Genomic DNA, 21746 nt, shown 5'->3' with positions numbered 1-21746 from the left:
TGAAGAACACCATCCCAACCGTGAAGCATGGGGGTGGCAGCATCATATTGTGGTTGTGCTTTGCTGCAGGAGAGACTGGTGCACTTCACAAAATAGATGGCATCACGGAGGAAAATTATGTGGATATATTGAAGCAACATCAGTCAGGAAGTTAAAGCTTGGTCGCAAATGGGTCTTCCAAATGGACAATGACCCCAAGCATACTTCCAAAGTTGTGGCAAAACGGCTTAAGGACAACAAAGTCAAGGTATTGGAGTGGCCATCACAAAGCCCTGACCTCAATCCTACAGAACATTTGTGGGAAGAACTTAAAAAGCGTGTGTGACCAAGGAGGCCTACAAACCTGACTCAGTTACACCAGCTCTGTCAGGAGGAATGGGCCACAATTCACCCAACTTATTGTGGAAGGCTACCCGAAACATTTGACCCAAGTTTAAATTGTTTAAGGCAATGCTACCAAATACTAATTGAGTGTATGTAAACTTCTGACCCACTGGGAATGTGATGATATAAATAAAAGCTGAAATATATCATTCTCTCTACTATTATTCTGACATTTCACATTCTTTAAATAAAGTGGTGTTCCTAACTGACCTAAGACAGGACATTTTTACTCTGAATAAATGTCAAGAATTGTGAAAAATGGAGATTAAATGTATTTGGCTAAGGTGTATGTAAACTTCTGACTTTAACTGTATGTGTCCCATGTCAAACTGCTCTCCAGATTCACTTAAACACCACTATAAACCTATAGCGGACCACTCGATTGAGTACCTTAACCTGTAGGCTAATCTTACGTTACAGTGGTCAAGTGAAAGTACCTATCCAACCGCTGCAGGAGGAACGAACAAGGGTTTTACACAAGTGACTGTGGGAGAAGGCAACTCAAGGACCACTCCTGCATGCGCAAACCAGCTAATCTGAGACGCTGTTTGAATATATTCATGGATGGATTCTCCCTTTCCTGAAATAGTKATTGGTCTAAATATAAGCCTATTAGATAAATGATGATAGGCTATAAAGAAATAAATCACTGATCTGACTTAACTTGGTTGGTAGCCAAGCCTAATATCTCCTTTCACTATCCATCTATCAGTGATGTCTTCAAMGATGCATGTCCCAAAACAGGGGCATCGTCTCCGTTCTAGGCTATTTGTCTCTGCTATACCACTAATTTAGGCTACCACTGGTTCACCTTATAGGAGGCTAGTGGCTAGACCAGTTGCCTGTTAGTCATTTTATTAGTCATAATCATTTCATGATTATAACCCGACTCGGGCGGGGCTTTACCCAAACCCCTGCGTATGGAAAGTGCATGACTGGGGTTTGGGTGCAGCCCTCGAGCCCGACGGCGACGCACCAATCCTTCTCTACACAATCCGTGACCTACATTAACAAGATAATAAATCACAGGCCTCTAACACTGCTTCATTGGAGGTGGAGCCTATATAAAAACACCATGCCATTACGCACACATTTATAAGTTAACCTTTCGTTGTCCTAGCAGTTACTCTCTCAAATACACTATGCACGGTGTTGGCAATATGCAGGGGATTGAGGATAACATTGTAGCGAATTCGAAGGGCACATAACACTGATACACTTAACTCCATGTCTCTTTGCAGTCTGACAACGCACCATGGCTGTTAGAACGGTATTGCTTTGGGGATACAGTGTGTGTGTGTGACACCTGTTTGAACAAGTGTATTAGACCCCACCAACCACATACATACAAAAGCAACCTGTCTCTACCTCATCCGTGTGGTTCCTCCTCCTGAAAATAATCAGTGGTACAACCTCTTCCAGGTCCTAATAGTCCCACCTCTAATAATGTGGTTATTTTGTGCTAGAAGAGAAAGTAAAGCCAATTCTAAAGTATAGTTTCACCAGGTCATCTAACTGCAGGCATTTCAAATGGTGGCACACACAGCAACAGGGAGCCAGGGAGGCATACAGTTAACCAAATCCCCTACTTTAATCTTGAAATATAACTCCGACTTTATTCTTAAAATGTTGATCTATGGCAAGACTTAAAAATGMCTGTCTAGCAATGGTCAACAACCAACTTGCCAGAGCTTGAAGAATTTGGAAAAATAAAATATTGTACAATCCAGATGTGCAAAGCTCTTAGAGACTTACCCAAAAAGCTGTAATCGTTGCCAAAAGTGAAACATGTTTTCACTTTGTCACTATGGGGTATTGTGTATAGATGAGTGAGAAAAAAAAACTTGATTTAATCCATTTTGAATTGAGACTAATGCAACAACGGGCTCCCAGGTGGCGCAGCGATCTAAGGCACTGCATCTCAGTGCTAGAGGCATCACTACAGTCCCTGGTTCGATTCCAGGCTGAGTCACATCCGGACGTGATTGGGAGTCCCATAGGGCGGCGCACAATTGGCCCAGCGTCGTCCATCATTGTGAATAAGAATTGTTCTAACTGACTTGCCATTTCTAAATTAAAAATAAAAACTTTTTTTTTTTTTGTTTTTATTTTTTTTTTTTTTATCTTAAGGGTTAAATTCAAGGGGGGTCTATGAATACTGTACTTGCTGATATATAAAACGACGCAAGATTTTCACACTGAGCTTTTCAGTCAAATACAAACATCCGCAGCTCTGCAGATTCTGTTGGATAACAGAATGCAATATAGACCATTTGTTTTCTGGTATTCGGCCGCTCAGGTAGCCCTGCTTCTGGTCTCAGGTTCAGGACTGGCTGAAAACGCATACATTAATATAAAATTAACCCTCGAAATAGCTTTGTTAGGAGATTTGGAGAGCGGACTGCGTTCAGCTTAAATCGATAATATATTAATCTCTTTAGCAAAAGTATTTATCTTCAATTTAGAAATCAGCGGGATTATATTCGATTAGATAGTTCGAATTAGGGACTATGTATAAAAAGTGCTGTAATTTCTAAAACGGTTCACCGAGCGGACAAAAATACCTCAAATGACAAAAAAGTACCTCAAATGCAAAGCTGACAGTCTGCACTTTAACTTCTTAGTCTTGGGTCAGTTTTCCACATCCAAAGAGCTGGAGTACAGAGCGCAAAACAACAACTCATGTGTCACTGTCCCAATACTTTGGAGCTCACTGTATTGGTCCCCTCCGACCACCATCACCGCCCAAACAAACTCCCACCTGAATGTGCAACCCCAGTTAAAAGGAGAGAGACAATAGGCGAAGAACAACAAAATCAACAATGGTAAACAAAGCATCAAATCAATCAAATTAAAAACAGCGAAGGCTAACTGTGTTCTGCCTATTTTATGGTGTGTGAGCGGCTGTCCGTGGCATCAAGCATTATGGCATATCGACACAAAATACCCAAACAGGCACGTGGATGTCACACCCTTCCTTCTTTAAGTGGCCATTAATTTTGTTTTTCGTTTATTTTTTTATTCGTGAATTTTTACTCCCTCGGCTTATCCCACCTAATTTCTTCTGCGACACCATTTAAAGGATTTTCAACACCTCATCTTTTCACGATGATGGGAACTTATCTGGGGGATCTTTCACTTCAGCTCATGACTGGGAGCAACACCGTTTACATTTGTTTATATTTTTGTCTCGAGTTTACATAAAAGTGGGACTCCAAAATGACACAATATATTACTTACCATTTAATTTCTACTTGGGCACAACAATATTCTGAACACAACCTAAAACAAAGCAATGCATCCACACAGTTCTGTTAAGAGTCCACAAAGCTCTTTTGCCTGATGGGAATATGGGACCAAATACTAAACTTTTGACTACTTTATTAATAAGTGAAATTTGTCCCAACTTTGGTGTCTCCTAAACTAGGGGAGACTGATGTACAAAATGGGGCTATTAATTCTAAACGGTTCATCCAATATGGAGTGAGCAATACCCAAATGAAAGCTGAGCTTGCACCTTAAACCTCATAGCTTCTATGATCTAATTTCTCAAATATCCAAAGTGCCGGCGAGTACGAAAAAAAAACCCCCAAAAAAAAAAAAAAGTGTCCTTTTGTCCCCAATATTGTCTGGAGCTCCACTGTCCCAATATTTCTTGGGAGTTATTCACTTTTCCCAATATTTCTGGCCCAGTCTCATTTTCCCTAAGTATTTTGGAGTCTCTCCCAATATTTTCTGGGGTACTCACTGTCCCATATTTCTGGAGTTCCTCCCCATCATTTCTTGGGTCTCACTGAGGAAAGTTCTCCTTGTCCCACAATACTTATCTGGCAAGTCTTCACTGCCCAATATTTTGGCGTCTCACTGTCCCCCCAATATTCTGGGTCTCACTCTTCCCACTATTGCTGGGAGTCTACTGTCCCAATATTTCTGGAGTCTCACTGTCCATATTTTGGAGTCGCCTTTCCCCAATATTTCTGGCAGTCTTCCACGGTCCCAATTATTTCTGGAGTCTCACTGTACCCATATTTTTCTGGCAGTGCTCCCTTCCCACTATTTCTGGAGTCCTTCACTGTCCCAATATTTCTGGCGGTCTCACTGTTTCCCATATTTCTGGAGTCTCACGTATCCCACCTATTTCTGGAGTCCTCACTTTTTTTCCCCCCCCCAGATTTCTGGGTTTCACTTTTCCCAGATATTTCTGGAGTCTCACTTTCCATATTTCTGGGGTCTCACTTACCAATACGTGCTGAGTCTCATTTTCCCATATTTCTGGAGTCTCACGTGTCCCAATCGTTTCTGGAGGTCTACGCTTCCCACGATTTCTGGGTCTTCACCTTTCACCCAATATTTCTGGCAGTCTCACTTTCCCAATATTTTGGAGTCTCACGTTTTCCATTTTCTGGAAGTCTCACGTGTCCCAATAATTTTCTTGGAGGTCTCACTGTGTCCAATATTTTGGAGTCTCACTTTCCCAATATTTCTGAGTCTCACTTTCCCAATATTTCTGGAGTCTCACTGTCCAATATTTCTGGAGTCTCACTTTCCCAATATTTCTGGGTCTCACTTTCCCCAATATTTCTGGAGTCTCACGATCCCATATTTCTGGAGTCTCACCTTTCCAATATTTCTGGAGTTCTCACCTTTCCCCAATATTCTGGAGTCTCATTTTCCCAATATTTTCTGGGTCTCCGTTCCCAAATTTCTGGGCAGTCTCACTGTCCAATATTTCGGAGTCTCACTTTCCCAATTCGATTCCAAAATGGGCTGATTTATTTCTGGGACTTACCAGTTCCGCTTGAAATCCGAGGGTCATCTTTCCACCAGGACGTAAATGTTGCCGAAGTAGGTCTTCAGGTGTTTTGGTTGAGATTCGCTTTGCCAATGAGGTTGGCTGTGCCGAGGGCATGCTTGGTCCCTGGTTGGAAAGATAGAGGCATACTAAGTAAGTGAATCAATGGTTTGCGTTTACAAAAATAATGTGTTAGTGAACTTCATATGATTCGAGGAACAAATTCTCTACTTACTCACGGACACCATCGACATACCTGTCGTTCCTACTCTTCAGGGAGCCAGTGTCTAAGGTGAAATGCCCTGTAACCTATCAAGCAATCAGACATGTAAAATAGTTATTTTAGGTAGATATCTATGGTTATGCAAGTCCTGATAGAAAAACTTAAGTGCCATACAAGAAACTTAAACTCCCAGCAAAAATCAAAGCTAAAAGCAATTGACTCAGAGGAAAACAGCTCAGTGCATCAGCCTAAAAGCCATAAGGAAGAGCATCATCAAACCATCTACTATACATATGGATCCCGTGGACGCCTTGCTATGTGCTTGGCTTGGAATTACAGCCTTCCGTGCTTCTTGGGGATGGAGATCTTCGGTGTGGACCTGCAGCGGGGGGTCGTGCCCAGGTCTGGGAAGGGCCTGGGGGGCGGCTTTGCTACGGGTAAACCTCACACTGACTGGAGGCGATTTCTGGCCTCGATGGAATGCTGGTCTCTGATAGAACCAGTGGGCAACACTCAGTCACGTTCCACTGGTGTGCCTCTCCGGTGCCCCCACGGCGGGTTGTTGCAGGGTCGGACACGCTGCGTCACATCCTGTAAAAGGGTTTGTATTTTGTTTGTGGACGTCGACGTCACAAGGTTGATAACAGAGTTCACTGTATGGTGCTTGAGCAGTCATTAGAATCGATCAAGTTCCCTACTCTACATTTCTAGCTGTACCTTTCATTGGGATCCCTGCAGGGCATGCTCACTTGATAGCCGTTGTCATGGTCCCTTTTTCGTCTCTTCTTTCGAAGAACAAACGTTTGTTGCTCTAGAATCAAGGCATGGCAAGGTCTTATCCAAAACAACGTCGGACCCCTGCGCAGGAAACAGAAACAAATCATTTTACTTCTCAAAGTCTAAATTAAAGTCAGTAATTCTCAACCAAGGCAACTGATGACAGCAATATTTAGGATAATTGACAACTTACTTAAAAAACTGATTTCATCGTGTACAATGCTTGTGTGCCCCAAATTCAATGTTTTCCATTGACTTCAACCTTTTCACTGGCTGTCGTTATGTTGGTTGTCTGGGAGGGCACGGTTTGGAGTCTTTGAGGGGATGCTGGTTGTTGCGGTGTCATTGGAGCTGAGCAGAAGTGTGCGGTATGACAAAGCGTTCCTTGGACTTTGTTCTGGAAAGATCAGAGCGGGCCTTGCCTTTTGTGACATTTGTATGGTTGGCCTTGAACGCACTAGCTACCCATGTCTTTCACGGTGGCTGTCGTTGAAGGCTTAGTGGGGGACAGTAAAGTGTGAATGTGTTCAAACCCTTGCTTGGCGCATTTTGGAAAAGGTGAAAAGGGTTCAGAGGGCCTTCTGCCTCTAAGTGGATTCGAGGTCTCGCGTTTCCTCTTTGTTCATAGTCTCACCCATGCTGATGTCGTTTTCTAGGCGAGCTCATTACTCCACCCATGTTCTTCTGATCTCGCTTTTTTCTAGCTTGGAATTGTTTTTCTCTACGGGTTAGCGTTTTTGGGCCCTCTCGTTCTCAAACCGGTATTATCTCTGCCTGTACTCTAGAGCCTTTATCCTCGCACAATCCTTGCTGGGCTTTCAACGGGTTCCTGGATCAGCTCGCTTGTCCCAAAGCTTCATGCAGCGGAAAATAGTTCGGGTCTCTACCAACTGGATCTTCTTCATCGAAAATAAAGTTGCCTTGCTCTGTTGTGTCTTGACGAGTAAAACATGTTTTTCCACAATCGATTTTTTACCGGTATGTAGAGGAATAGTCAACTGGAGCCCTTAAGTAAACTAGCTAACTATATGCAACCACGATTCTGATCATTCAAAATGGTCCCTTGGATATGCTCGTGGTTCTATAGGAATAACCAGAAGATAATTAGTTATTTGCTGGGAATCTGGTTATACTAGGCTAGCTGGCTGCTATAGCTTAACATCGTCAGTGTCGTTGAATTCGAGTAGTTAAACAAAGTGACCAGCAGCCTAGCTTTACCCCAGCAAAGCTACAACTAGCTAGCTAACGTTAGCTAAAACTGAAGCCTACGACTAGATAACCAGCTAACACGTTAGCCAGCTTGCTGCTAATGACATATGCCGTTTCAAAGGTTTAATTTCTTGGTTGGCGTTTACTCCAGATTTACTCAATATGTATTTCTATATTACATATATTTGTAAATGTATGCATTGATTATAAAACTGTAAAAATCGCTACTAACGTTACTTCAGCCGCAGAGATCCATAATTGTTGAACTTCCTCCGATGTCCCTGTGATTGGACGGCGATTTCCAAATGCGTCCACTTCCGCAAACAACATTCCGTTCACCGACGCTGGCCTGTAGAACGTGCTTCGCCAAAAGAACAAACAAAAATTGTGATTAGTCGATATGTAGGTGGGATGTTTACTGTTAAACAGTTTTTCCTTGGCCGGAACAGAATAAAACATTGCACGCAATTGCTTAGATATGCAATTTCGTACGGTGGAGATGCACAACTACCTTCGGAGGCTATGGGTCCACGTGTTTGGATATCCTGTCAACGGCACAGACAAACTACATATAGATCCATGGCTGCCAAATATTTCAAAAATGGGTTGACCACTGGTCCCCTTTGCGAAAAGGCAACACAAGTCTGGTGCTGAAAAAGCTGGATGCCTACACCTCGCAGTGTCTGGACAACTCTTCGCCGGCAGGAAATCAGCTCAACGTCTGTCTGTACAGACGCGGCAAGTTAAAGAATGGAAAAACAGCTTGCCTATCACCCCTTGGCTTCACCCAACAATAGCGTGTGAGCTATGTTTCGAAGACGTGAAGCCCTGTGAAAATTCTCAAGCACATTTCATAACTTGAAGACGGCTGGCTATTCGCAGTGTCGCTATGCCAGGGACTGTCTGATGCAATTGTGCTCTGCAGCAAGGTGACTCATTTTAGTTTTGGTGCGAATGGCACTGTGCTCCAAGATCAGAATTATTAGCTGCTCGTCTCAAAGCGCTCCCATGCTGACGCTCTCTATCTTCCCGAAGGCATCATCCTTTATCCCAAGAACAGATAGTCTCAAAGCTCGATATGCGGACCGCTGCCACATTCTGAAGCAATCTGTTCTCTGACAAATCGGGAACACACATGGCTCTCTGCCCAGATGGATATTTTAATATTTCTAAAACAAATGGCTTTCCAGGTGAGGCTTTGCCAAGTTACAACGCAAGACAACAGCTTTTATTGTACAGTACGCTGAGGTTCGTTTTTACTACTCATACAAAACACTTGGGTGAAACAGTGAATGATTAGCTAAGCATAGAGCCACCACATGGTTTTCACAAGACTTGTTAGGCTACTCCATAGCCTAGTATCTAGCTAGTGTGATTGAGTCCATGTTATACTTGGTTTATGTCTGTCTAGCCTATATCATCATACATTTTAAGTTATTAAATTCAGCAAATGGACAAAATCTGTCTTTAGAAGATCCGCAGGTCCGGCCACTGGGCTTGACCAGTCTGGGCTTTTTGACTTACATGGACCACCTTACCCTGAAGAGCGCTGAAGTGGCCTTTCCTCCCTGCAGAGGTCTAGCTGTGGCTACAGAGACCAGGGAGGTGGTTCCAGCGGCTGCACCTGAAAACATGGCTGAGGGAACTCCCTCAAACTGGCAGTTCTCAACATTGCAAGTGATGTGATTGCGCCAGCTGCAAACGTAGCATTTTCCAATGGTTCATGCACAGTTGGTGGGTTTACACAGTTGGTGAGGGTTAGCGAGGCAGCAAGTATAGGAGTCTTGCAAGTTGTTTGTGGCTACGAGTTCGGACAGGTGGTGGGTACGGGCGAGTCGGACAGGTATGTGGCGCCTCACGGATCGGACAGTTGGTGGGTTACGGAGTCCGTACAGGTGCGTGGGGCTAAAACAGTCGGACAGTTGAGTGGAGGGGTTACGAGTCGGACAGTGGTGGGGCTACGAGCTCGACAGTATAGGATGGGGCTTCGGGGCAGCAGCATACTGGCAGGTCTTGACAGTTGGTGGGCTCGAGCTCTGACAGTTAGGGTGGAGGCTTACGAGCTTCGACAGTTCGGGCGGGGTTACAGGGCAGCAGCTGATGGAAGTCATGACAGTTGGTGGAGGTTACGAGCTCCGGGACAGGTGTCGGGGGTTACGGAGCTCCGGACAGTTGGTGGGGTGACACAGTTGGTGGTTACAGGCAGCGTATGGAGTCTGACAGTTGGTTGTGGCTACGAGTTCCGACAGAGGTGGTGGTGGGGCTACGAGTCGGACAGTTGGATGGGGGTACGGTCTGACAGCGTGTGGGGGCTACGAGTCGGACAGTTGGTGGGGTTACACAGTTGGTGGGGGTTCGAGGGAGCATTATGGAGTCTGACAGTTGGTGGGGCTACGGTCTGACAGTTGGTGGGGGGACGGGCAGCAGTAATGGAGTCTTGACAGTTGGATGGGGGCGGGTGCTGACGTTGGTGGGGTTCGGGCAGCAGTATGGAGTCTTGGGAAGTTGGTGGGGGCTAACGAGCTGACAGGTTGTGTGCTACGAGTTCGACAGTTTGGTGGTACAGAAGGCAGCAGATATGGAGTCTGACGTTGGTGGGGTACGAGTCGGACAGGTGGCTGGGGCTACGAGTCGCGGGACAGTCTGGTGGTGGGCTACGAGTCGGGACAGGTTGGGGTGGGCTACGAGTCGGACAGTTGGTGGGGCTACGAGTCGGAACAGTTGGTGGGGTCTACGGGGCTGACGTTGGTGGGGCTACGAGTACGGCAGTTGGTGGGGGCTACGAGTCGACAGGTTGAGATTGGGGCCTACGAGTGCGGACAGTTGTGGGGCTACGAGGTCGGACAGTTGGTGGGGCTACGAGTCGCGCAGTTTGGGTGGTTACAGGCAGCAGTATTGGATCTTGAACAGTTGGTTGGGGCTACGAGCATCGGGACAGGTGGTGGGGCTACGAGTCGGACGTGGTCGGGCTACCGGTCGGGGACAGTTGGATGGGGCTCGGAGATCTGACAGTTGGTGGGGCTAGGAGTCTGACAAGTTCGGTGGCGTTCGAGTCTGGTCAGTTGGTCGGGGCTTCGAGTCTTTGACAGTTGGCTTGGGGTACGATTCGGACAGGTTGCTGGGGTACGAGTCGGAGTTGTGGGCTACGAGCTCTGACAGTTGGTGGGGCCTACGCAGTCTGACAGTTTGGCTGGGCTACGAGTTCTGACACGTTGCGTGGGGTTACGAGTCTGACAGATTGGTGGGGTTACGAGCTCGGACAGTTGGTGGGCTACGAGTCGGGACGTTGGTGGGGCTACGAGTCGACAGTTGGTGGGAGTTTCCCCGCGTGTATCTGTCGAAAGGTGCGGCAACAGAGTATAGTCTCTCGCGTCCGATCGTTTTGTGGGGCTACGAGTCGGACAGGTGGTGGGTAACGGTCGGGACAGTTGGTGGGGATACGAGCTCGGACAGTTGGTGGGCTACGGTCGGGGGACAGTTGGGTGGGTACGAGTCGGGACAGTTGTGGGTTCGGGGCAGCAGTATGGAGTCTTGACCAGGTTCGGTGGGGACGAGTTGACAGGTTGGTGGGGCTACGAGTCCGGACAGTTGGTGTCGTTCGGGGCTGACAGTGGGTGGGGCTACGGTCGGACCGTTGGTGGGGCTACGAGTCGGACAAGTTTGGTGGGGTACGAGTCGGACAGTTGGTGGGGCTACGAGTCGGGACAGTTGGTGGGGGCTACGAGTCGGACAGTTGGTGGGGTACAGGCAGCAGTATATGGAGTCTGCAGTTGGTCGGGGCTAGAGTCGGACAGTGGTGGGAGTTACGAGTCGACCAGTTGTGGGGCTTAGCAGTCCGTGAACAGTTCGGTGGGCTCGAGTCTGGACAGTTGGGGCTTCGAATGTTGGCTTAGCACAAGTTGACTGGCTCGTCGAGTTGGTGTAGAACGTGATCTTGACAGTTGGGTGGCGGCGTCTACATGGGTTAGTCTGACTTGGTGGGGCTACGAGTCGGACAGTTGGGTGGGGTTACGAGTCGTGACAGTTGGTGGGGCTACGGTCTGAACAGTGGGTGGGCTCCGAGTCGTGAACGTTGCGGTGGGGGCTACGAGCTCTAGGACAGGTTGGTGGGTTACGAGTTCTGACAGTTGGTGGGGTTACGAGCGGACAGTTGGTGGGGCTAGGCGGACAGTGGTGGGCTACAGAGTCGCCGGACAGTGGTGGCAGGTTACAGCCAGCAGATATGGAGTCTTTGACAGTTGGTGGGCTCGAGCTCGGACACGGTTGGTGGGCGCTTACGAGTCGGACAGTTGGTTGGCTACGAGTCGCGACAGTTGGTGAGGGCTACGGTCGGACAGTTGGCTGGGGTTACGGGGGCCAGCAGTATGGGTTTGACAGTTAGGTGGGGCTACGAGTCTGACAGTTGGTGGGGTTACGGATCTGACACGTTGGTGGGTTCCGGTCTTGACGTTGCGTGGGCTACGAGATCGGGACAGTTGGTGGGGCTACGAGTCGGACATTGGTGGGGCTACGAGTCGGCGTTGGGTGGCTACGAGTCGGACAGGTGTGGGGGTACAGCGCAGCGTATGGAGTCTTGTGACAGTTGGTGGGGCTACGAGTCGGACAGGTGGTGGGGCTACGAGTCGGGAAGTTGGTGGGCTCGAGGTCGGACAGTTGTGGGGCTACGAGTCTGGGACAGTTGGTGGGGCTATGAGTCTGACAGTGCGGCTTGGGGTTAACGAGTCTGAACGTTCGGTGGGTTACGAGTCTGACAGTTGGTGGCGGCTACGAGGTCGGACAGTGGTGGGGCTACGAGTCGGACAGTTGGTGGGGCTACGAGTCTGACAGTTGTGGGCTCGAGTCTGAACCAGTTGGGTGGGGCTAGAGTCTGACAGTTGGTGGGGTTACGGTCGGACAGGTGTGGTGGGGCTACGAGTCGGACGTGGTGGGGCTACGAGGTCGGACGTTGGTGGGGCTATACAGCGCAGCCAGTATGGATGTCTGTGACGTTGTGCGGGCTACGAGGTCGGACAGTGTGGGGCAACGAGTCGGACCGTTAGGTGGTGGCTACGAACGTCGGAACAGTTGTGGGGCTAACGGTCGGACATTGTGGGATAGGGGTTACGGGGGCAGCAGTATGGAGTCTTGACAGTTGGTGGGGCGCTCGAGTCTGACAGTCGTGTGTACGAGTCTGACAGTTGGTGGGGGAGGTTACAGAGTTCTGACACGGTTTAGGTGGAGTTTACGAGTTCTGACAGTTGGGTGGGGGCTCACGAGTCTCACCAGTTGGTCGGGCTACGATTCGGCAGTTGGTTGGGCTACGAGGCAGCAGTATGGAGTCTATGAAGTTCGGTGGGGCTACGAGTCGGACAGTTGGTGGGGCTACGAGGCAGCAGTATGGAGTCTTGACAGTTGGTGGGGCTACGAGTCTGACAGTTGGTGGGGTTACGAGTCTGACAGTTGGTGGGGTTACGGGGCAGCAGTATGGAGTCCTGACTGTCCTGTGGTTACATTTGGAGATGTTTGACTGTCCTATGTTTTGTTTTCCAGAAGGCCATTCCGTCAGTGCTTATGCTCACTCCATTCCCAACACGGTGACCAGTTTAACTCTGCAGCAGGTGATGGTGGAGCAGATGGACATGAAGGCTCTAGGGAAACAGGCTTCAGGCCTCTTGTATCTGCACTTTGATCCATGCAGCTATAACAGCAGCAGCAGCATCGGAGAGATCCCCAAACTATTCCCCCAGCTCATGACCCTTAAAATGAGGTGAGATATTAACATCTGACTTCTGTGTTGTGGTATGAACCCAGATGTAGTAATAAGTTACTGGTGAACTCCTAATTAAGTGTCTACATGTTAAGTGACTAATGTGCACATTTTCCAAAGGTTGACTCATTAATCTAAGCCAAGCAGATATACTGACATACTTTTCTATTCCACTCTTTCAGACACTATAATGTACCAGAGAGGGAGTTCTTGAGCCTCCAACAGTTGAAGCATTTGGAGCAGTTGGAGATCCTTGATGCACACAGTCTTAGTCCGCACCTTCTGCAGCTGATCCGCAAGCTGCAGGTCCTGACCAACCACAGAACCCAAATCATCCATTCTCTGGGCCCGAGAGATCCCACAACCTGCTACTGTACTCACTACTAACATTACGACTAAGAGGAAGTGAACACTGGTAGACTGTAGCCCATGTTTTCAACAGCACATGTTTAACATTTGAAATTATACAAAACTGCTTGCTCATCATTTGAGGTACGTTTGCGATGCCAACTTGGCTGATGCAAAATAAGGAAACAGCTGAAATTATGAGGACGTTTAGTAAGTCAATACCTCTGAGGTCAGTAGTCAGACTCTTTGTATAGAGCAAAACAACAAACAGTTCAAAACACAGGAACAGCCATTTTATGCCAAAGCTCAGGTTGCCCAGCCCGGCGGAGATACAATCTTCGGCAAAATCATTCGCAAGCAGATTCCTGCAAAAATATTATTTGAAGATGAAGATGCCCCTTGACGACATCCACATTTTCTTTGTTACATTCTTATTATAAAATTGATTACATTGTTTTTTCTTCACAAAGTAACTATAAAACACATGATGAAAATTTAACAGTGAGTAAAACTATAAAATGCATCAATCTGAGCAACAGCAAGGGCAATATTCAGTAAACACCGAACATACAGTTGAAGTCGGAAGTGTACATACACTTATGTTGGAGTCATTAAAACTTGTTTTTCAACCACTCCTCAAATTTCTTGTTAACAAACTATAGTTTTGGCAAGTCGGTTAGGACATCTTAGGACAGTTTGAATCTGTTGTGTACCCTTGATTGGGTTAAACAGAATAAATGATTGTGCACAAAAACAACTTTTTTGATGAAAGAAAATACAATTAGCTTATCAGTTTTAWGATTGATTAAAGAAACATGTTACAGTTGAAATACTGAAAGCTCTCTTGTTGAACACAACTACTATTGAATTGATGTGTTGAGTCTCCAGTGATTTGTGTACCTCACCCCGTCTTCTACTGTGTTGCCTCAAGAGGGCAGTAAACACACATGGCAAKGAGTCGGTCTGTCAATAACTTACTGTTGCCTGTTGGAGCACATTGCATTGCTAACTTTGTGATGGTCCAGAGAGTTGCATTTCAAAAGCTGCATACCCCTCCACATATCCTACCTGTGTTAAATTGAATTAGGAAGTGCCTTGACAAGTGAAATGAAGAACAAATGTATGCACATTTCTCATTTGGATACCTTTGTTGTCACCCACAGATGTGTAGTTTATCGGGTAGTTCACCCTCCCACAACGTGCCATTGTGATCAGAAGTTGGGACTTATTTACCTGTAGCGTGCACTCGTCATTCTGACTATTTGGTCATAAAGGACTGACGCTCTTTTAGAATGCAATGTTGCTCTCAGGCTGTTTAGAATCATCGTATAACACTAATGTATACCACTTAGCAAATGGTGCATACATCTTTAGTATGTGTCTGTGATCCCTGTAGGAATTCAACCCATAACCTTGAATTGCACCTACAATCTTGTCTGAAATGTGTAGTTCCACTCAGTTTGATAGAAGGAAACAAGCACCGTGCTGTTAAATGCAAACTCAGAAGATGAACGCCCTCTTCAGATGGGCTTCTACTCTCTCCACGTCTTTGTTAAAAAAAAAGTTCAAAGTTCATTGTAAAGGTTAGTTAGTTTCTGTTTCACAGGGGTTGAATGTAATGTGGCACAATCCCCTCTGAGTTTCACGGTTTATTGAAGCTCTGAAATATCTAGCATTCAGCAAGGTCAAACCATCCATCACACTGTGGGGTAGTCGCCGAGACAAAATGTCTTCACAACATGAGGCACACGAGAGAACAGAAATGACTCGTTGTTCAGATAAGCCCACACATCTGATTTATCAGTTCATTTTATTGGCCTTATTCTGCAATTTGTTTCGCATTTTGAGCTCTTTAAAAGACTAACACAGACATAAATATTTTCAACAAGGTCACAGATCATTTGCAGCACAAGCTTGAAAATCTGACAATATGAGCATCATTAATTAATACATTCTAAAATACTAAATGTATAGCTCAAATATAAGTGAAGAATTTGGCACAAGCAATTTGTTCAATCATCTTCACAGCGAGGCAACTTCCAACTTATAGAAATCAACAATAGCAAAATTCAAATGTGCAAATAGTTCCATTCTTGGCAACAAAGGACTGCCCATCAACTAAATTAACTGCTTATCAATTTCCGTTTTCTTCAGTCACTAAATATGTTCATAATTCACAAGGCACAACCAATATATTTTATAATAGTATCATTTCTATTTGTGCATGCATATATGGGAGAAACCTTAGTTTTTTTGTGAGGGTCATTTAGTCATTCGTTTTTTTCTTCAAATCTTTTCATCCACTTTATTCTGGCCACCTGTGGTGTGGATGCAGAGCTGGGTTTAACAATCCCAGAGGGACGATGTACACAATGACGTGGTGCTAAACCAAACTGGTGCCAAACCAAACAAATACAGACTGCAAACAATCCCAGAATGACTGATTTCTAAAGCTTTAGATAAAATACAAAATGTTCTCCCATATATACACAAATAGAACATGCTAGTATGTCATATTAATCTGTTGAGGATACTTTGAATACTTCCCAATCGAACGTTAATGTTTCTACATTAAAGTTTGTTCAAAATGTAAACAGAAGTAGGCCTATGGAAAAAGAGGCTTCTGGCCATTGTTGGGCGATTTACCAGTCAAGAGCATTAAAGTGGCTATATGGCACTATTCCTTTAGGCAATTAATGATTCCTTTCGGACTGCCAATTGATTTGAACATAAATAATATATCGGACAAGTTAAGGCATAATAGTTTGAAATATTCAGCATTTAACTATAGCATCGCTAACCTATGTGCCTGTACCATACTGTATTTAATCATGTTTTTTGAGTTCAGACTGAGAAGTATTGCACCACCACTAAAATGCTTACACAAACATGCAACGGAATACAAATGCAAAGTGGCAGAGTGCTTTGTGTGAGGATAGCTTCCAATGTACTTTACAAATATGATGCATTGCTTACATTTGTAATTCAGAACACTATAAATAAGGCTTAAATAATCTATGAGCCTTGTTTGTATGCACGCGGATGGCTCGCTAAAGCCTGTGCACACACAGGCCTACTGACAGTATCCATTCTTATTTTGATTGTGAAGTGCTGGAAACTCATGATAACATAGAAATGGCATTTCATTGGTTTATCAATTTATTTGTCTTTGTAATGGATACTGTTGGTCATGTTATCATTGTCGTACCCAATTTGTTCTTAGAGTTGTAGCCTACTCGTTGAAAGAACTGCGAAAGATAGCTTGGCAGAGTTGAGAGATAATGAGCCTACCTGCCTCTTTTCTCTTTCACTCGCCACGTGCCCTTTTGGGCTTGGATGGTGGTATTATAAAAACAAAATTGTATACAGTTTTTGTCGTTGTTCTCAACCCGCAAGTCGTTGTGACATTGTCAAGTTCTRAACCCTCCGCCGTCCGTTGGTCTGCCCTGTACGGAGCTCACGTGCGCCCGGTTGTGCCTTTTACCCAGTCTGCCCTGTACAYAGATTGCGCGCGCCCGGTATCCAAACACGCATGGCTTGAGATGCGGTCACAGGTRGAGTGTGTGTATCAAGCGAACTATTTTAAATATCAACAGTACAGCAGTACATTTTTACACATCTGCCCCTTGAAAGGTCTGTGCACAGCCCTGGAGTAGGGCACCCCACTCTTAGAAAAAAGGGTTTGAAAAGGGTTCTTCAGCTGTCTTCATACGATAACCCTTTTTAGTTCTAGGTAGAACCCTTTTGGGTTTCATGTAGAACTCTCTGTGGAAAGGGTTCTTCATGGAACCCAATAGGGTTCTACCTGGAACCAGCTGAAAACCCCTTTTAGGTTGTATATRGCACTTTTTTTCTAAGCCTGTACTGGAGGATAGGAATGTTGGGGTAAAGATAAATACAAAGAGAGAGCATTCCTATTTCATAACTCACTCAAAGCGTGGAGAAATACAATTAATAAATTATAATTAATCTGAATTTAGGTTCTAATAGTATCCTCCTCTGGGAGATGACAGAACAGAAGGACATATTTATGATGGACTTRTTTATAAATATAATACACCTTGCTCCAACAAATGTTTTTGATAATATTTGACGTGATACATTATTCATTTTGTGTCATTTGAAGAAGAAAAAAGTACTCTCAAGACGGGGCGGGAATAATCATTCAGAGTGCTCAGATCAAACATCAGACATCATTAGAAAGTAAGCATGACTGAGAAACAAATGCTTTATTTGTTTTCTGGTGTGAATGTTACACTAGCTTCTGGTGTTGGTGAAGCCTCACGACTTCTGCTATTCATTTTTCATACTACATGATTGTAAAAAGAAACAAACATTGAAMATCTGGCTGTGGACTGAGAGATTCATGAAAGGGGTTACTATGTGTGTGACCTGTGTCCCCAAAATGGCAGTATTCCTGTTGCACAGTCAAAGTTCAGTAGGTTACAGTATTCCTGTTGCACAGTCAAAGTTCAGTAGGTTACAGTATTCCTGTTGCACAAGTTCAAAATGTCAGTAGGTATACAGAATTCCTGTTGCACAGTCCAAAGTTCAGAGGTTACAGTATTCCTGTTGCACAGTCAAAGTTCAGTAGGTTACAGTATTCCTGTTCACAGTCAAAGTTCAGTAGGTTACAGTATTCCTGTTGCCCAGTCAAAGTTCAGTAGGTTACAGTATTCCTGTTGCACAGTCAAAGTTCAGTAGGTTACAGTATTCCTGTTGCACAGTCAAAGTTCAGTAGGTTACAGTATTCCTGTTGCACAGTCAAAGTCAGTAGGTTACAGTATTCCGTGCACAGTCAAAAGATTTGTCAAGCGGTACGTTTACAGTATTCCTGTTGCACAGTCAAAGTTCAGTAGGTTACATATTGTACGAACCAGTCAAATGAAAGAGGAGTCAAAAGAAATGAGATTTTCCTGACCACCTCCGGAGGAAGTCGCATTGTGTCTGGATATCAATCAAGGGCTCGATTCAATCTGTATCACTAAAGCGTTTCCGATTGAGCCGACAGCGTTTACTGTGAGTGCAGTCTCCTCTAACGCGGGAACATTTCCTTTAAATTTCAACCACGCTGTAACGCTGAACTTCTGCGGTACAGATTGAATCCAGATCCAAGTATAAACAGATCTTGGATTGGCGACTGTTTAAATCATCATTGTACTGGCCTTTATAATCATTGACAGGTAGCACCATTTACTTATGGCATCAGTAATTGTCATAAAATAAATAAATAATATTTGTAAAACAATTTGCATACAGGGGAGGCAGTGTTATGGTACTTGAGTCCAYGACTCAGACTTTCATGACTCGACTTGGACTTGACCACCGGGGAATCGGACTTGGACTCGAAACCCCCGACCAGTTGTAACTTGTGTTACTAGAAAATCTCTCTCTTTTGCATAGTTCAATATGCTAGCTAGCTGAAGCAGCTAATGTTAGATAGCTGTATTATCTATTTACCTGTGCAACACTCTGATGAAATTAACCTTTAAAAAAAATGGTTGGACAACAACTTTRAGCACTACCAAGGGACTCGTGACTCGACTTGTGACTCAAGTATAAAGGACTCTGACTTGGACTCAGACTCGAACACTAGGGACTTGGGACTTGACTCAAGGTTTAGTGACTTGTCTACATCAGTGCAGGGAGGCACCAACTTATCAGGTCACGATGTTGACACAGTGGATGGATAAGAGACACATTTTAATACAACGTGTAGACACAACAAACCTTGATCAGATAGGGATTGTATCATATTGATCAGATCAGGAAACACATGTTAGCCCATGMTGTAAATGTGGCTCTAGAGAGGATGGTGTGAGATTCTTCTGCTATAGTCCAAGGAGGGTATACCTGCCAGTTAAGCTCCTGATTGAAGGCCAACCTTAACCACAAACTTGGCAACATGACTGCAATCCATATGTTAACATTAATTCAAGAAATGTCCTTTCATGATAAATTCCTCATGAGTAGTAATGCATTCATAGCTTCTTAAATACCTTATTAGTATTGGCTAACACGAGAAATAAAAGTATCCTTGGAAATCACCACCAACCACTTAATTTGCATGACCTAAACTGATGTCACATTCGAATGAACAAAATAACTTTCYAAATAAAATGAATCAGACAACAGACATGGCAGTTAATCAGTACATGAAGAGTCGAGAAACATAGAGATATTATCAATGAAACAGCGTTAAATTAAACCTGTCAATCAATTGCGAAACACGTGCCACGGGATATAAACGAAACCACCCTGGTATGAAAAACAGTCTATTTACAAAAAAAAAAATCTATTTTCTATCGACAATTACATGCCACTTCAGTCACCGTAGGCTCTGGGGCTGTATGGTGGAGCTGTTTGCTAAAAGACTGATCCCCGAAGGTGGTTATTTMAAATCAAGGATGGACAGAGATGGCTCTCTCCCTGCCTCATTCTCTCTCTAGGGGTAGGTAGATCCCCATTCCCTAGCCTATTTGTCAGTGGGCYTCTGTCTGATAGCAGCAGCCCATTTGGTTTTCATGCATAGCAGCACTGTGGATCAGGATTAGAGACATCAGCTATCAGTCACTGCTGTTTCCAGGTCCTGAGAGTTAGAGCAGCCAGAACAGGAGAGTGCTAACTCACTATAGACAAATGGTATTGTCAGGGAGGGAACAATCTGCGTTCATCATTTCTTATCTGCTGGCCACTGGTGCTGATACTGGAAGATGTACCTCTGCCTGCTCTTTTAGGTTCAAGGACTATGTGATTGAGTTGGAGCTGTTGACCCCCTGCTCTTTAAACACACACATGCATGTCAGCGCGCACACACAACACACACACACACACACACACACACACACACACACACACACACACACACCACACACACACACACACACACACACACACACACACACACACCACACACACACACACACACACACACACACACACACACAACACACACACACACACACACACACACACACACAACACACCCACACACACACACACAACACACACACACACACACACACCCAAGCTTAGTATGTGCAGAATAAGCTCAACTTTGCAGGCCCATGTACAGTGCAGTAGCTCCTAATCTAGGGCATGGTGTGTCGGAATGAAGTGATGTTGATCTTGCCACATCATTAAGTGTCATTTTAAGCAAATGATTTTGTAATTGTTGTAAACGCACCTGGTACCGAATTTACTTATGTGGTTTAGGTGGATAAGAAGGTGTGGAGGTATTAGATATGAAGCAACTGGGGAGGTTGTTAGAGGATGAAGTAGATAGAATCATGAGATGAGCGCTGTGGTAAGGATAACTGGTAGAGATGGCTGGGTGCCGGAGGATGGGCTGGCGCGGGTGTTTAAGGATGATCGGGGCTTAAGGCGGTGGGTTTCAGGGTTGACGAAGGATGAGTGTATGAAAGATATACAATACTACTAATGCCCTGAAGGATATTCAAGAGCTGCGGGCCACGCGTGCGCCTCCATGTAGAGATGGAGCTGGCTTGTTACGAGCGTATGTGACTGTTATGATGACTGGTGGGTAGATGAAGCTGGCAGAGATTGGTGGGTAGAGATGAGCTGCTGAGATGTAGCTGTAGTAGGATGGACTGGGGTAGAGGATGGAGCTGGGGTAGAGTGGGATGAGCTGGGTAGATTACTGGTGATTGGACTGGTAGAGATGAGCTGGATAGGGATGGACTGGCTGAGATGATAGTAGGTAGAGAGTGACTGGGGTGAGAGACTGAGAAGGTGGACTGGGCTGATGAGCTGGGTGGGAATAGGACGGACTCGTGGGATGTAGCGGCGAGATGACTGGCTGAGGAGGTGAGCGCTGTGGTGGAGTGGTAGAGATGGAGCTGGGATGAAGATGGCTGGGCCTGGGTAAATACACCAACACTCCGAACTCACGCAGTACGCACCACACACACACCTAAACAGGATAGGGAGTGCAGCTGCTGAGATTGTTTTTTATATAGCATTATAAATATTGAATAAAATCCCTTAACGGGCCACGTTCTCTAGTCTGTATCTCTCACAACAGAAAGCCAAGCTCCTACATGACAGAGAGAAGAAATGAAAGAGGAGAGAGAGAGAGCGAGGATAGGTGATAGAGAGATGGGGAGAGGAGAGAGAGATGAGAAGGGAAAGAGAAGGAGAGGGACTTAAAACGTGCCTTTTGCATATCATCTGAAAAGTCTGAAGTGGAGAGTCTGTTATCCATCATTATTTTAATTATTCACTTAGATGCTACTCTGCATCCCTCC

General features: G+C 45.2%; 1 protein-coding gene and 1 long non-coding RNA gene across 2 annotated transcripts in view; one reads left to right on the top strand and one right to left on the bottom strand.

The window, feature by feature from the left end:
• LOC111968950 (mis18-binding protein 1) overlaps positions 1-5430 on the bottom strand; it is a 16406-nt gene extending 10976 nt beyond the window's left edge. The window contains exon 1 of the mRNA XM_023994933.2: positions 5412-5430. Coding sequence (XP_023850701.2) covers positions 5412-5430 — 19 coding nt within the window. The remainder of the gene's footprint in view (positions 1-5411) is intronic.
• A 3426-nt stretch (positions 5431-8856) lies between these two features.
• On the top strand, positions 8857-13582 carry LOC111968949 (uncharacterized). The gene is made up of 3 exons (XR_002877938.2): positions 8857-9062; positions 12915-13131; positions 13314-13582. It is a non-coding gene; the product is annotated as an uncharacterized lncRNA (long non-coding RNA).
• Positions 13583-21746: the final 8164 nt, after the last annotated feature.

Source organism: Salvelinus sp. IW2-2015, linkage group LG9 (genome assembly GCF_002910315.2).
Source record: "Salvelinus sp. IW2-2015 linkage group LG9, ASM291031v2, whole genome shotgun sequence".
NCBI lineage: Eukaryota > Metazoa > Chordata > Actinopteri > Salmoniformes > Salmonidae > Salvelinus > Salvelinus sp. IW2-2015.
This window is presented reverse-complemented; position numbering and strand designations above follow the sequence as displayed.